The sequence below is a fragment of the Pleurodeles waltl genome, chromosome 2_2 (assembly GCF_031143425.1).
Source record: "Pleurodeles waltl isolate 20211129_DDA chromosome 2_2, aPleWal1.hap1.20221129, whole genome shotgun sequence".
Lineage (NCBI taxonomy): Eukaryota > Metazoa > Chordata > Amphibia > Caudata > Salamandridae > Pleurodeles > Pleurodeles waltl.
The window spans coordinates 472,234,004-472,248,073 of NC_090439.1; the positions used below are offsets into that span (position 1 = coordinate 472,234,004).

The 14,070-nt window shown below is 47.5% G+C and overlaps 1 protein-coding gene across 2 annotated transcripts in view; it reads left to right on the forward strand.

Annotated features, from left to right (window-relative positions):
* The window catches only part of LPIN2 (lipin 2), a 599,770-nt gene that overhangs the window by 539,631 nt on the left and 46,069 nt on the right, over positions 1-14,070 (forward strand). For both annotated transcript variants that reach the window (XM_069219965.1, XM_069219964.1), the window contains exon 19: positions 12,806-12,909. In XM_069219965.1, the coding sequence (XP_069076066.1) occupies positions 12,806-12,909 (104 nt within the window). The remainder of the gene's footprint in view (positions 1-12,805; positions 12,910-14,070) is intronic.

The window sequence follows — 14,070 nt, forward strand, 5'->3', positions numbered from 1 at the left end:
TGGGGCCCATATTTATACTATTTTAGCGCTGCATTTGCGTCATTTTGTGACGCAAAAGCGGTGCAAACTTACCATTGTATTTTGTAAGTTTGCGCCGCTTTTGTGTCAAAAAGCGGTGCAAATGCGGTGCTAAAAAAGTATAAATATGGGCCTGGGTGTCCCTGGGTTCCAGTAATGATAAAGTGGGGGTCCAGAGAGGTCAGCAGGTTGAGAACCACCTATTTAGAGGATTCACTGAAAACTAGAGCAACCGACAAGAGTCTGCATCATCTTGCCAACCACAAGTGGCTTCTCCACCTGGAGGTAGTAGAGAGCATCTATGGGGCTTGCCTCATGTGGATCTTTTCACCACTCACTCCAGTTTGCATTGCCTGGAATTTTGTACCCTCCAGAATCCAAGGCAAGGAGCATGTGAAAGCATGTGTAGGAAGTTGGATCTGTATGTACTATTTCAAAGTAAGAAATAGCATGCACAGAGTCCAAGGGTTCCCCTTCGAGGTAAGATAGTGGCAAAAAGAGATAATTCTAATGCTCTATTTTGTGGTAGTGTGGTCGAGCATTAGGCTTATCAGAGGGTAGTGTTAAGCATTTGTTGTACACACACAGGCAATAAATGAGAAACACACACTCAGAGACAATTCCAGGCCAATAGTTTTTTGTATAGAAAAATATCTTTTCTTAGTTTATTTTAAGAACCACAGGTTCAAGATTTACAAACAATACTTTAAATGAAAGGTACTTCACTTAGGAACTTTAGGAACTTTGAATTAGCAAAATAACATATACAGTTTTCACACAAATGGCATATAGCTATTTGAAAACTAGACACAGTGCAATTTTCAACAGTTCCTGGGGGAGGTAAGCGTTTGTTAGTTTTGCAGGTAAGTAAACCACCTACGGGGTTCAAAGTTGGGTCCAAGGTAGCCCACCGTTGGGGGTTCAGGGCAACCCCAAAGTTACCACACCACCTGCACAGGGCCGGTCAGGTGCAGAGGTCAAAGTGGTGCCCAAAACGCATAGGCTTCAGTGGAGAAGGGGGTGCCCCGGTTCCAGTCTGCCAGCAGGTAAGTACCCGCGTCTTCGGAGGGCAGACCAGGGGGGTTTTGTAGGGCACAAGGGGGGACACAAGTCAGCACAAAATGTACACTCTCAGCGGCACGGGGCGGCCGGGTGCAGTGTGCAAACAAGCTTCGGGTTCGCAATAGGTTTCAATGGGAGACCAAGGGGTCTCTTCAGCTATGCAGGCAAGGGGGGGGCTCCTCAGGGTAGCCACCACCTGGGCAAGGGAGAGGGCCACCCTTGGGGTGCTCCTGCACAGGAAGTCGGATGCTTCAGGTCCTGGGGGCTGCGGGTGCAGTGTCTTTACCAGGCGTCGGGTCTTTGAAGCAGGCAGTCACGGCCAGGGGGAGCCTCGGGATTCCCTCTGGAGGCGTCGCTGTGGAGGCTCAGGGGGGTCAACTCTGGCTACTCACGGTCTCGTAGTCACCGGGGAGTCCTCCCTGTGGTGTTTGTTCTCCACAAGTCGAGCCGGGGGCGTCTGGTGCAGAGTGCAAAGTCTCACGCTTCCGGCAGGAAACGTGTGTTGTTTCAAAGTTGCTTCTTTGTTGCAAAGTTGCAGTCTTTGTGGAACAGAGCCTTTGTTCTCGGGAGTTCATGGTCCTTCTAGATGCAGGGTAGTCCTCTGACGCTTCAGAGGTTGCTGGACCCTGTGAACGCGTCGTTGGAGCAGTGTCTTTAGAAGTGGGGAGACAGGCCGGTAGAGCTGGGGCCAAAGCAGTTGGTGTCTCCGTCTTTGCAGGTTTTTCAGCTCAGTCCTTTTTCGTCTTAGGTTGCAGGAATCTAACTTGCTGTGTTCTGGGAGCCCCTAAATACTCAATTTAGGGGTGTGTTTAGGTCTGGGGGGTTAGTAGCCATTGGCTACTAGTCCTGAGGGTGGCTACACCCTCTTTGTGCCTCCTTCCTGAGGGGAGGGGGGCACATCCCTAATCCTATTGGGGGAATCCTCCATCTGCAAGATGGAGGATTTCTAAAAGTCAGAGTCACCTCAGCTCAGGACACCTTAGGGGCTGTCCTGACTGGCCAGTGACTCCTCCTTGTTTTTCTCATTATCTCCTCCGGCCTTGCCACCAAAAGTGGGGCCGTGGCCGAAGGGGGCGGGCAACTCCACTAGCTGGAATGCCCTGGGGTGCTGTAACAAAGGGGGTGAGCCTTTGAGGCTCACCGCCAGGTGTTGCAGTTCCTGCAGGAGGAGGTGATAAGCATCTCCACCCAGTACAGGCTTTGTTACTAGCCACAGAGTGACAAAGGCACTCTCCCAATGTGGCCAGCAACATGTCTGTTGTGTGGCAGGCTGGCAAAACTAGTCAGCCCACACTTGTGTTGGGGATGTTTTCAGGGGGCATCTCTAAGATGCCCTCTGGGGTGTATTTCACAATAAAATGTGCACTGGCATCAGTGTGCATTTATTGTGCTGAGAAGTTTGATACCAAACTTCACAGTTTTCAGTGTAGCCATTATGGTGCTGTGGAGTTCGTGTTTGACAGACTCCCAGACCATATACTCTTATGGCTATCCTGCACTTACAATGTCTAAGGTTGTGCTTAGACACTGTAGGGGCATAGTGCTCATGCACCTATGCCCTCGCCTATGGTATAGTGCACCCTGCCTTAGGGCTGTAAGGCTTGCTAGAGGAGTGACTTATCTATGCCATAGGCAGTGTGAGGTTGGCATGGCACCCTGAGGGGAGTGCCATGTCGACTTAGTCATGTTCTCCCCACCAGCACACACAAGCTGGCAAGCAGTGTGTCTGTGCTGAGTGAGGGGTCTCCAGGGTGGCATAAGACATGCTGCAGCCCTTAGAGACCTTCTCTGGCATCAGGGCCCTTGGTACCAGGGGGACCAGGGTTATCATTTACAAGGGACTTATCTGAGTGCCAGGGCTGTGCCAGTTGTGGAAGCAAAGGTACAGTTTAGGGAAAGAACACTGGTGCTGAGGCCTGGTTAGCAGGGTCCCAGCACACTTTCAATCATAACTTGGTATCAGCAAAAGGCAAAAAATGAGGAGGTAACCATGCCAAGGAGGCATTTCCTTACAGATAGTAAGATATATTCAAACTTGCTATCACAAAGCAAAGTGATCACTACCTGTAACTTCATGAGCTCATTGCACAGGCAAAAAAAAGCCTCAATGGCTCTTCTACGAAACATACCATTGGCAGTTATATGTAAAGCAGCTACATGGAATAATCCACATGCATTCACAAAACACTATTGTGTTAATGACCAACAAGCTTGAGTGAGTCAAGCTGTATTGCGAACACTTTTTCAAACATATAGATCAAGCACTAGCTGACCACCGCTTTTGGGGAGCACTGTTTTACATGTTATGCTAAGCATACGTATCTACGGCCAACAAATGCTAAAAATTAAATATGTAACTTATCCTGAAAGCATCTATTCTTAGCATGTAGTGCCGTAGATTCAAATCCACCCACCCTCCTTCCCAGAAGCTACTGACTGGTGTATTCACTTCCCTACTTAAACACTTAACGTTATCTTAACCTTACTCTCATGCTCTTAGTTTCTGTCACTATACTGCTCCTGTCCTAAGCTCACCTGATAAGCAGAAAAACAATCTAACAAAGGAGCTGATGAACATGTGCAATACAGGCTAAAGGAGGAGCCACATTACCTCCTGACACGAAATACTTTTTAGACGAAAAACAGCTTCCAAACGTTCAAGCCGATCACTAGATGGCAGGATATGCTAAGCATATGAATCTATGGCACTACATGCTACAAATAGATTCTTACAGGGTAGATACTCTACTTGCAGATTCCTCACCAAACCCTCCCACCTGCCCTTTGATGGAAGCTTATGGGCCAGAAATACTAAGATCACAATTTCTTTTGTTGTTGTCGCACTATATATCTAACCCAATGTCAATCTCATTGTGCTGCATCATTGGCATGGAAAAAATGGATGAGAAACTATTGGCTGCACAATATTGGGGCTGCTATATACGATCGGTGTCGTCACTTCTGGCCTCAGTTCTGCCTTCTGCCATGGAAGACCTATGGACAAAAGTTATCCTTACCAATCTGGTGCACAGGGATTATTCAAGAGGTAAGGAATCAGCATGTAGGTAGAGTATCCACCAGAAATATTGGTACAGCAGGTAACTAACTTTTTACTTTCTATGGTGAAAAGATAAACTGCTCTAAAGGCAGGATTTAAACAGGTATCTGATCAATTTAAAATGACACAAATAATCTTTTCTTGGCCCACTTCACTCAGAGTATGATAACTGGACATGGATAACCACTCCATGTTTGTTTATTATGATATTTTTTTTATGAAAGAACTCTGATAAATATGGGGGTAAAATGCTTTCTGGCACCTGTTTGTTTAGAGCTTAACACGGGCTAACTCATCATAAAGCGATATTGATCTTCTCTACTGCAGTTGCAGTCAGGCTTCCGACATGTCTCCACACTGTATTAGTGTTACCTTAGTGCAAATTCCTTTACACGAAGGTTCAGTCAGTATGACGTTTCAATTTTAGTCCTTTTAGAAAAGTTTGCAGGATACTGAGAAAGGCTGTTTGCTTTAAGGCTTCTCCATAAAGGATGTAAAGAAAGAATAACATATTTTATCACTTTGTATTTGCTGTTGTCCCCTCATACCTGCCTTTCTTCCATACCCATGGTCATAGAAAAGTGTTCTTCTCGACTACTAAGTTCTCCAACTCATCCACTCTGACATTAGCCAGCAAACAGCAACAACAGAGACATCTTAAGACAGAGCCTTACTACTCCATATGCTTCTCAAACAAGAAACTAGAAGAACAGTGAGTCCCAAAGTTAAATTTGCTGTCTCCTTATTGTGAGAAGGTAGCCTCTTTCTAGCATGGTTACCCCCACTTTTGGCTGCTAGCCAGGACCCCAGTGCTCATAGGTAAAAACCTATATGTCAGTATGTTTTGCCTGTCTCGATGAGATCCTGCTAGCCAGGACCTCAGTGTTCATAGTTAGTGGCCTAATGTGTATGCCTGTGTAGTGCCTAACTGTGTCACTGAGGCTCTGCTAATCAGAACCTCAGTGCTTATGCTCTCTCTGCTTTTAAATTTGTCACTGTAGGCCAGTGACTTAATTTACCAATTTTAATTGGCACACTGGACCCCCCTTATAAGTCCCTAGTATATGGTACCTAGGTACCCAGGGCATTGGGGTTCCAGGAGATCCATATGGACTGCAGCATTTCTTTTGCCACCCATAGGGAGCTCAGACAAACCCTTACACAGGACTGCCATTGCAGCCTGCGTGAAATAGTGCACACACTGTTTCACAGCCATTTTCATTGCACTTAAGTAACTTATAAGTCAGCTATATGTCTAACCTTCACTTGCTTGGGGACACCCTGTCTTCATCCTGCACCAGAAGGACCGAAGAAATCTCCCGTGGAGTGACGGAGTCACTCCCCTGCTCCAAGCAGGCACCCTCCAAAGCAACGACCGGTACTCTGGGACTCCTCTCACGGCAACAAGTGTGCTCCTAAGGACACCGAGGGTGGACATCATCGACATAGACTGTCCTGAGGTCCTTCTGATGCAATTTGGAGGAGGTAAGACCTTGCCTTCCCCGAAAACAACGGTACCCCTGTGTTTTGTGTCTTTTTTGCCTCCTGAAGTCTTAATGCACTCTTTGCAAAATTCCTTTGTGCACAGCCTGGCTTAGTCCCTAGCACTCCACCCAGCAACGCTCAACTTGCTGAGTTGTTCTCCGGCAGCGTGGGCCCTTCTTTTAGTGTGCTGCATCAACCGCGTTTTGCACCTCCTTTGAACCTGGATCCTGCAGCTTCGGGGGGTGCTGGGTGGCATCCTGGGGGCTCTCTAACGTGCTGAGAGCCCCCTCTTCCTCCTCACACAGAGTTGAGGCCCCCAGGTCCCTCCTGGAACCATCTAGCGCCATTTTGATGAAAAAGGCTTGTTGGCACCTTCCAACACGAAATCTCATCTGCAACGATCTTCACGCCGTGGGAAATCTTTTGCATCACGCAGGAAACTGCTGGCATCTTCCTAGGGTGCATTTCTGCAGTCTTCGACTAACCGGGAACTCTTCTTTTGCACCCTCTTCTGGGTTGGCAGGGGCTCCTGTCCTTCCTGCAACTTCTTTTGACTTCTGGGATTGGTCCCCTTCCTTTGCAGGTCTTCAGGTCCAATAATCCAGCAGTTGTCTTCTTTTTTCGCTGACCCTTTTTTGACTTTTGTCAAAGTGTTTTTTTTAGATTTATCTCCTTATGTGGCTAGGATGTCCACAAAGAAGTCTGACTTCAAGCCCTGCAGTGCTTGTCACAGGCAAATGTCTGTGTGACAGACCTGCACCTTGTCTGCCTCCTTTGTCTTGAGCGCGACAACAATGCCAAGACCTGCGTCGATTGTTGCACCATGAACCCTAAGGCCTTGAGGGTGTGATCTCTCAAGCTCCTTGCCACTCAAAGTGCGACGCTGTAACAGTCTCGATCCCGGTTGAGAGGAAGGTTCTGGGATCTGTCACGGAGCCATCGATCTTTGTCCAAGTTGTCCTGTGGTAAGTCCCACAAGAAGAAAAGTAAGAGGTCAGAGGTCTTCAACTTCACTGCGTCCGTGAAAGTCATCCGACGAGAAAAGGGAGCATTGTCACTGGAGGCCTGGCTCCACCATTGAGCCTGTGACTGTGAGCCCGAAGCCACAGCCTCCAACTGTCTTTAGTTAATTCTCCGCCATCATGGGCAACCCGTGGGAGGGAGGATGCACCATAATCTACACCACTGGAGGTCGATAACATCGGACCCCTTGGTTCTCCAGATTGTCCAAAGGGGTTACTCCGTCTCCCTCATGACTAACTGTCCACCCATACCTTGCTTTACTCCACCAGGAAGTGACAACTTTCTTGGCCAAGGGAGCCATAGAGAGGGTGTTGATGTCGGAAGTAGGCCATGGTTGTTATTCCTCCTAATGTCCGGTGCCCAAAAAAGAATGCAGGCCTTTGCTCAAATTCTGTCTGCCCTCAACCTAGGGGGACTGGTTTGTAGCACTGGACTTGCAGGACGCATACTATCATATTCCTGCCTTGCCTGCCCACAGAATGTGACTATAGTTCACGGTAGGCCACAAGCACTTTCAATTCACCATGCTCCATCTGCCCTCACCAACACCCCTCAAATGTTCACCAAGTTGATGGCGTGGTTGCAGCTCATCTGTGGAGATCAGGGGTTCCTCTGTATTGACAGCTGCCGGTTGAAGGCAAGCTCGCCCCAGGCAGTGATCTCCCACCTCCAGACTACGGCGGACCACCTGCACTCACTGGGGTTCACTATCAGAGTGCCAAGGTCACAACTGCCTCCCTCTGGGACACCTTTCATTGGAGCTGTTCTGGACGCGGTGCAGTTTCGAACTTATCTTCCTGAACAGCAAGTCCAGGATATTCTGGCTATGATCCTGATGTTTGATCCTCTCTCCTAGGTTTCAGTGACGCTGACTCTGAGGCTGCTGGACTTCATGACCTCCTGCATCCTGCTTATGACAAATGCCAGCTGGCATATTCGGTCTCTACAGTGGGGCCTGAATTTTCAGTGGGTGCAGCATCAGGGGAATCTCTCCGACATGGTTCAGATCTCAAAGGAAAGAGCAAAAGATCTGCAGTGGTGGTTAACAAACCGTATTTGGGTCAGTGGCACACCACTCTCTTTCCAAACCAGATCTGACAATAGTGATGTACCTTGTAGGAAAATGACTCCCTGTTGCAGTTACCTCCTGCTTTTCGCCTGATACTGATGCTGACTTGACAGAGAAGTGTGCTGGGACCCTGCTAACCAGGCCCCAGCACCAGTGTTCTTTCACTTAAAACTGTACCATTGTTCCACAATTGGCACATCCCTGGCACACAAGTAAGTCCCTTGTAAAAGGTACCAGTGGTACCAAGGGCACTGTGACCAGGGAAGGTCTCTAAGTACTGCAGCATGTGTTGTGCCACCCTAAGGGACCCCTCACCTAACACATGCACACTGCCATTGCAGATTGTGTGTGTTTGTGGGGAGAAGGCGGCAAAGTCGACATGGCATCCCCCTCAGGATGCCATGCACACTAAATACTGCCTGTGGCATAGGTAAGTCACCCCTCTAGCAGGCCTTACAGCCCTAAGGCAGGGTGCACTATACCACAGGTGAGGGCATAGCTGCCTGAGCAATATGCCCCTACAGTGTGTAAGTCTATTCTTAGACATTGTAAGTACAGTGTGGCCATATTAAGTATATGGTCTGGGAGTTTTTCAAAACAAACTCCACAGCTCCATAATGGCTACACTGAATACTGGGAAGTTTGATATCAAACTTCTCAGAATAATAAACCCACACTGATGCCAGTGTTGTATTTATTACAAAATGTGCACATAGGGCATCTTAGAATAGGCCTCCTGTAATTTACCCAATCCTTCAGTGCAGGACTGACTGGTCTGTACCAGCCTGCCACTGAGGCGAGTTTCTGCCCCCCTGGGGTGAGAGCCTTTGTGCTCCCTGAGGACAGAAACAAAGCCTGCACTGGGTGGAGGTGCTTCTCACCTCCCACTGCAGGAACTGTAGCATCTGGCGGTGAGCTTCAAAGGCTCATGCTTTTTGTTACAGCACCCCACGGCATCCCTGCTAGTGGAGATGCCTGCCACTCCGGCCACTGCCCCCACTTTTGGTGGCAAGGCAAGAGAGGATAATGAGAAAAACAAGGAGGAGCCACTCACCAGTCAGGACAAGCCCCTAAGTGCCCGAGCTGAGGTGACTCCTGCCTTTAGAAATCCTCCATCCTGAGATTGGAGGATTCCCCCAATAGGGATAGGGATGTGCCCCCCTCCCCTCAGGGAGGAGGCACAAAGAGGATGTAGCCACCCTCTAGGACAGTAGCCATTGGCTACTGCGCCCCCAGACCTAAACACACGCATAAATTCAGTATTTAGGGGCAACCCTGAACCCAGGAAAGGAGATTCCTGCAACCTACACAAAGGACTGCTGACCAGAAAGCCCTGCAGAGACAACGGAGACGACAACTGATTTGTCTCCAGACTCAAAGAACCTGCACAGCGACGCATCCGACAGGGACCAGCGACCTCTGAAGATTCCGAGGGCTACCCTGAACTGAAGGACCAAGAAACTCCAGAGAACAGCAGCACTTTTCAACAACAGCAACATATTTGCAACTCTGAAGCAACTTTTAAAGAACTCACTCTCCCCGCTGAAGGCGCAAGACTTCACACTCTGCACCTGACGCCCCCGGCTCGAGCTCCAGAGAACCAACACTGTAGAGTGGACTCCGAGGCGACTGCGACCTCGTGAGTAACCTGAGATGACCCCCCACAGCGATGCCTGCAGAGAGGATCCAGAGGCTCCCCCTGACCGCGACTGCCTGGTAACAAGGACCCCGACGCCTGGACCCAACACTGCACCTGCAGCCCCCAGGACCGGGAGGAGCCAAGCTCCAGTGCAGGAGTGACCATCAGACTAGCCCAGTCAGTGGCTGGCCCGAGAAGCCCCCCTGTGCCCTGCCTGCATCGTCTATGTGACCCCCGGGTCCCTCCATTGCTTTGAATAGCAAACCTGACGCCAACTTTGCACACTGCACCTGGCCGCCCCTGCGCAGCTGAGGGTGTGTTTTGTGTGCCTGTTTGTGTCCCCCGCCCACCCCAGTCCTCTTCAAAACCTCCCTGTTCTGTTCCCTGATGACGCAGGTACTGAACTACCAGTAGACTGGAACTGGAGCACCCCTGTTCTCCATAGATGCCTATGTGTTTTGGGCCTTCCTTTGACCTTTGCACCTGACCGGCCCTGTGTTGCTGGAGCAGTGACTTTGCAGTTGCCTTGAACCCCCAACAATGGGCTGCCTATGCCCAGGAATTTGAACTTGTAAGTGCTTGTAATTGCTTTACTTAGCTCAGAAACTTAACCTTACTTACCTCCCCCTGAACTGTTGATTTTTGCATTGTGTCCACTTTTAAAATAGCTTATTGCCATTTTAACCCATATTGTGTGTATTACTGCTCCAATTAAAAGTTCCTTACTTACCTAGGTGGAGTATATTGCATTTTATGTATTTACTTAAAATCTTGAATCTTGTGGTTCTAAAATAAATTAAGAAAATATATTTTTCTATATAAAAACAATTTGCCTGGACTTAAGTCTTTGAGTGTGTTCCTTCTTTATTGCCTGTGTGTGTACAGAAAATGCTTAACACTACCCTCTGATGAGCCTACTGCTCGACGACACTACCTCAAAATAGAGGATTAGAATTATCTATTTTTGCCACTATCAACCTCTAAGGGAAACCCTTGGACTCCATGCACACTATCTCTCACTTTGAGATAGTATATACAGAGCGAACTTCCTACAGACCTTCTTCCACCGCAATGTCAAGGATATTTACAACAGTTTCCTCCCGGGGAACCAGTCCAGCGTCAGAACCGACGACTGACCCACCCCCAGAACCCACCCAAATCATCCACAGCTGTTCCACTCTCACCACTGAGGAAACAGAAAGCATCATGATCAACACTCATTCCGGAGCACCCACAGACCCCCGCCCCCACCACATCTTCATCAGAGCCAGCACATCCATTGCCTCAAACTTCACAAGACAATGAACAGCTCCATCAATACAGCCACTTTCCCCGAAGACTGGAAACATGCCGAGGTACGCCCCCTTCTGAAGAAACCTTTGGCTGACCCATCAGAGCTAAAGATTTTCCAGCCCATCTCGCTGTCACCCTATCCGGCCAAAGTACTGGAAAAGGCCATCAACTCACAGCTGTGTTAATTCATCGAGGACAACAATCCACTCGACACCTCAGAGTCCTTGTGCCGCAGAAACTACAGTACGGAGACAGCTCTTCTTGCAGGCACCCATGACATCCGCACAGTCCTAGACAGCAGAACTCCTACTCCTCGACCTCCAGATGTTACTGGCGCCCTCTGGGCTCCACGGAGTGACAGGGGCTTTCATCTGAGCTTCAACTGGCAGGTCCTGCCCTAAAGCAGACTGTCCAATGAGATCCCGTTGCCCAGGCCTGTACTAATACTGGTCCAGACTTCCACTCCAGCCCCAGGGTCCACAACATTTCCTTCCGTACAAGTGCCAATACCAGATCCTGTCTCAATGCCATCATTTGGCCCTGAACGTACATCAAGAAGGCGGACAAGCTACCCAGCCCATCTGTCTGATCAATCCTTTCTTTAAATCACTGGTTGTGATGCATTTCTAAAGTGCCAAATACATAGGTTCCTTCCAAAGCGATGCCTTAGTGGGATATAACTCTAGTCGTGAGATTTCTTATGTGCATGACATTTGAGCCTATGCAGTTGCTCGCTAAGGCTACTGACAGTTAAGGTTGCTGTCACTTCTGTGTGTCATGTGACAGAACTGTAAGTGTTCTCTGTGTAACCTCCCTTCACCACTTGCTTCCCAGAAAAATTGATGCTGAGAATTCTAGCTTCCTTCATGCCAAAGGTGGAATCGCCCATCCATGTTGGTCAATCTTTTACCCTGCTGACATTTTTCAAACTACCACCAACATCAGTTTTACCCTAAGAGACTTCTGAATTTGTACGTTCAGCATACAAGAGATGGTCATGTGGATGTTTAACTTTTTTTTGGGGGGGGTCCAAAACCCCAAGAAAAGCTTTGAAGTACAAACTAGGACTCTGTCTAGTTGGCTAAGCCTCTGTGTTAAAATCTGTGAAGCACTGGCTAAAAAAAAAAAACCCTAGACAGTTGTGGGCTCATTACACCAGGGCCAAAGCCACTTTGATGGTCTTGGCAAGGGCAGGTAGGGGTTGCCGGTTCTGGATACCCTAAGTGGGCATCGGTGCATCCATTCACAAAACACCACAGTCCAATCCAACGAGACGGACATGTTGCCTGCACACTTGCAGTCGTTCCTACTCCTTAGACCACCTTTCTTCAGAGGTTACATCTGCTGTATCTGTTCTTAAGATGAGGAATCTGATGTTTTAGGTATCCATCCGAAGAACAAGTTGCTTACCTCTCTTTCTGGTCAATACTCTAACAGCAGGTTCTATACTGCCCTCCCACCTCCTTGTTCTATGGAGTGTATTTCTGAACATCATAATGAGGTTCTAACTTAAGGTTTAAAACTGTCATCTGCAATTTGTTCAAAGTGCTCTGAGTCTGAGGGGGGTGGAAGGAGAAAGATTAAGAAACACATGTCAGTGCTTAGGGGTGCCACTTATGTCACTGCGATGTGGCTTCCGGGGCAGTATTACGCCATCTCTGAGCTATATAGGCACCATCTACTGGAGTGCGAAGAGCATTGCTGGAAAAAAAACTGACGTTGATGAATCTGCAAGTAGATGGAATATCTATCTGAAAGAGTGTTACCAAAGATCAGTAATTTGTTCTTTTTTGCTTTCCATTCTGGTCTTTCCTTCTTTCATATTCTGTGTTTTACCAGAAAGGATGCAGGGGGCATGGTATGAATAAGCAAAATGATGGTGGTCTTAGTGTTACCTTTTATTCAGCAGTACTGCCCAAATTATCAACATCTCGCTTTACTCATTTAGGCTCAGTGACTGGGAATTTTAACAGATATTGATGAATGTACTTAAATCACAACCATTTACATTATGTACCCTTAATTTTTTATGTTTGAGACTGTTATTAACAAAACAATACTGATATGTACCATTAAGTATTTATTTCTGAATTGTGTCTTGGGGTTTATTTTCATAATGTGTTCAGTTATTTCTCACAAGTTATATGTTTTTTTGCAGGATGTTTTTGCTTACATTCAAGTTGGCGTCCCAGACTGTAGAATATTTACAGTTAACCCAAAAGGAGAACTTATTCAAGAGAGGACGAAGGGGAACAAGACAACGTATGTCTATTTAAATATAATTACAAAAACAAAGGTTACTGCTTTCTGGAGCTCTTTAGCATTGCCTAACGTGTTTCTTTAAAAGTCACTGTCATTGAAAACCAACGTAAGAATGTCAGTCAAATAAAGATAGCTAAGTGAGTTAGTGTTTTATGCTTCAACAGCTGTGCATGTAGTATTAGCATCTGGCCTGTCTTCGGTAATGGGTGCACTGTCTGCTTGCGCCATTGTGCACTTTTAAGAGGGTGTGCCGGATAAAAACAGGGACAGTGCAGCCTATTACAGATGATGTGTACAGATGCAAATTTAGAGCTGCCCTGGGGGCAGCACATACGTTTTCACTAAAGATGGAGCTGCTCTTTCAAGCATGTGGCACCCTTCTATTCTTCAAAGGAGGACAGAGATTCCCCTGTAGCAGGTGGAATGAGTGCCAGAGAGGAGGGTGATGAGGGGGCATCCGTGGTACCCCCTTCCCCAACTCCAGAAGGCAGTCCTCATAGGGCTCAGTAAGATTGTTCCACCTTTTTATTGCATATGGTTAGTGCAACGTATGACTGTTCTTTGCTTCTGCACCCTCATCCAAAATATGCAATGGGTGCAGAAGCAGTGTTTCCCTCATTTTGATGGGGCCATGCCATAAGAAGCCCCAGCACACATAGAGCATTGCAGAAGTGGCTGCACAAGCTTTTGCAGTCAATTATGTAATACTATAGTGCCCAGGGGAAGCAGGAAATTGGTGGAGGTGCCCTTTGTGTCCCTGGGCACTGAAAATAATACAGCCTCTGATGTCCTATTAATGATATTCATAGGTATTGCTCTGGTTCCTGAGGGATTCTCTTGAGTAAAACAGATTTCTCTCAGATATACCACAAAAGTATTGGCATTCTGTGAAACATTATGTAGGTTGAAATAAGGCATTGGTGACTTATGGCACAGTCATCATAACATATTTTTCCTTCTGCACTAGCTGAGCCATTCAGAGCTGTTGCTGTGCTGAGACAGTACAACCGGCTTTTGTATTTGTACTTCAAGTGCTGTGGGGATGGCATTTTGCTTGCTCAACATGTAGCCACCACATTGGGGAAATGTCAGTTTGTGGAGAAGGATGTGTGTTAATAGGTTGCTTATGTTATCAGCTTAACACTGCCTGTTTTGACATTT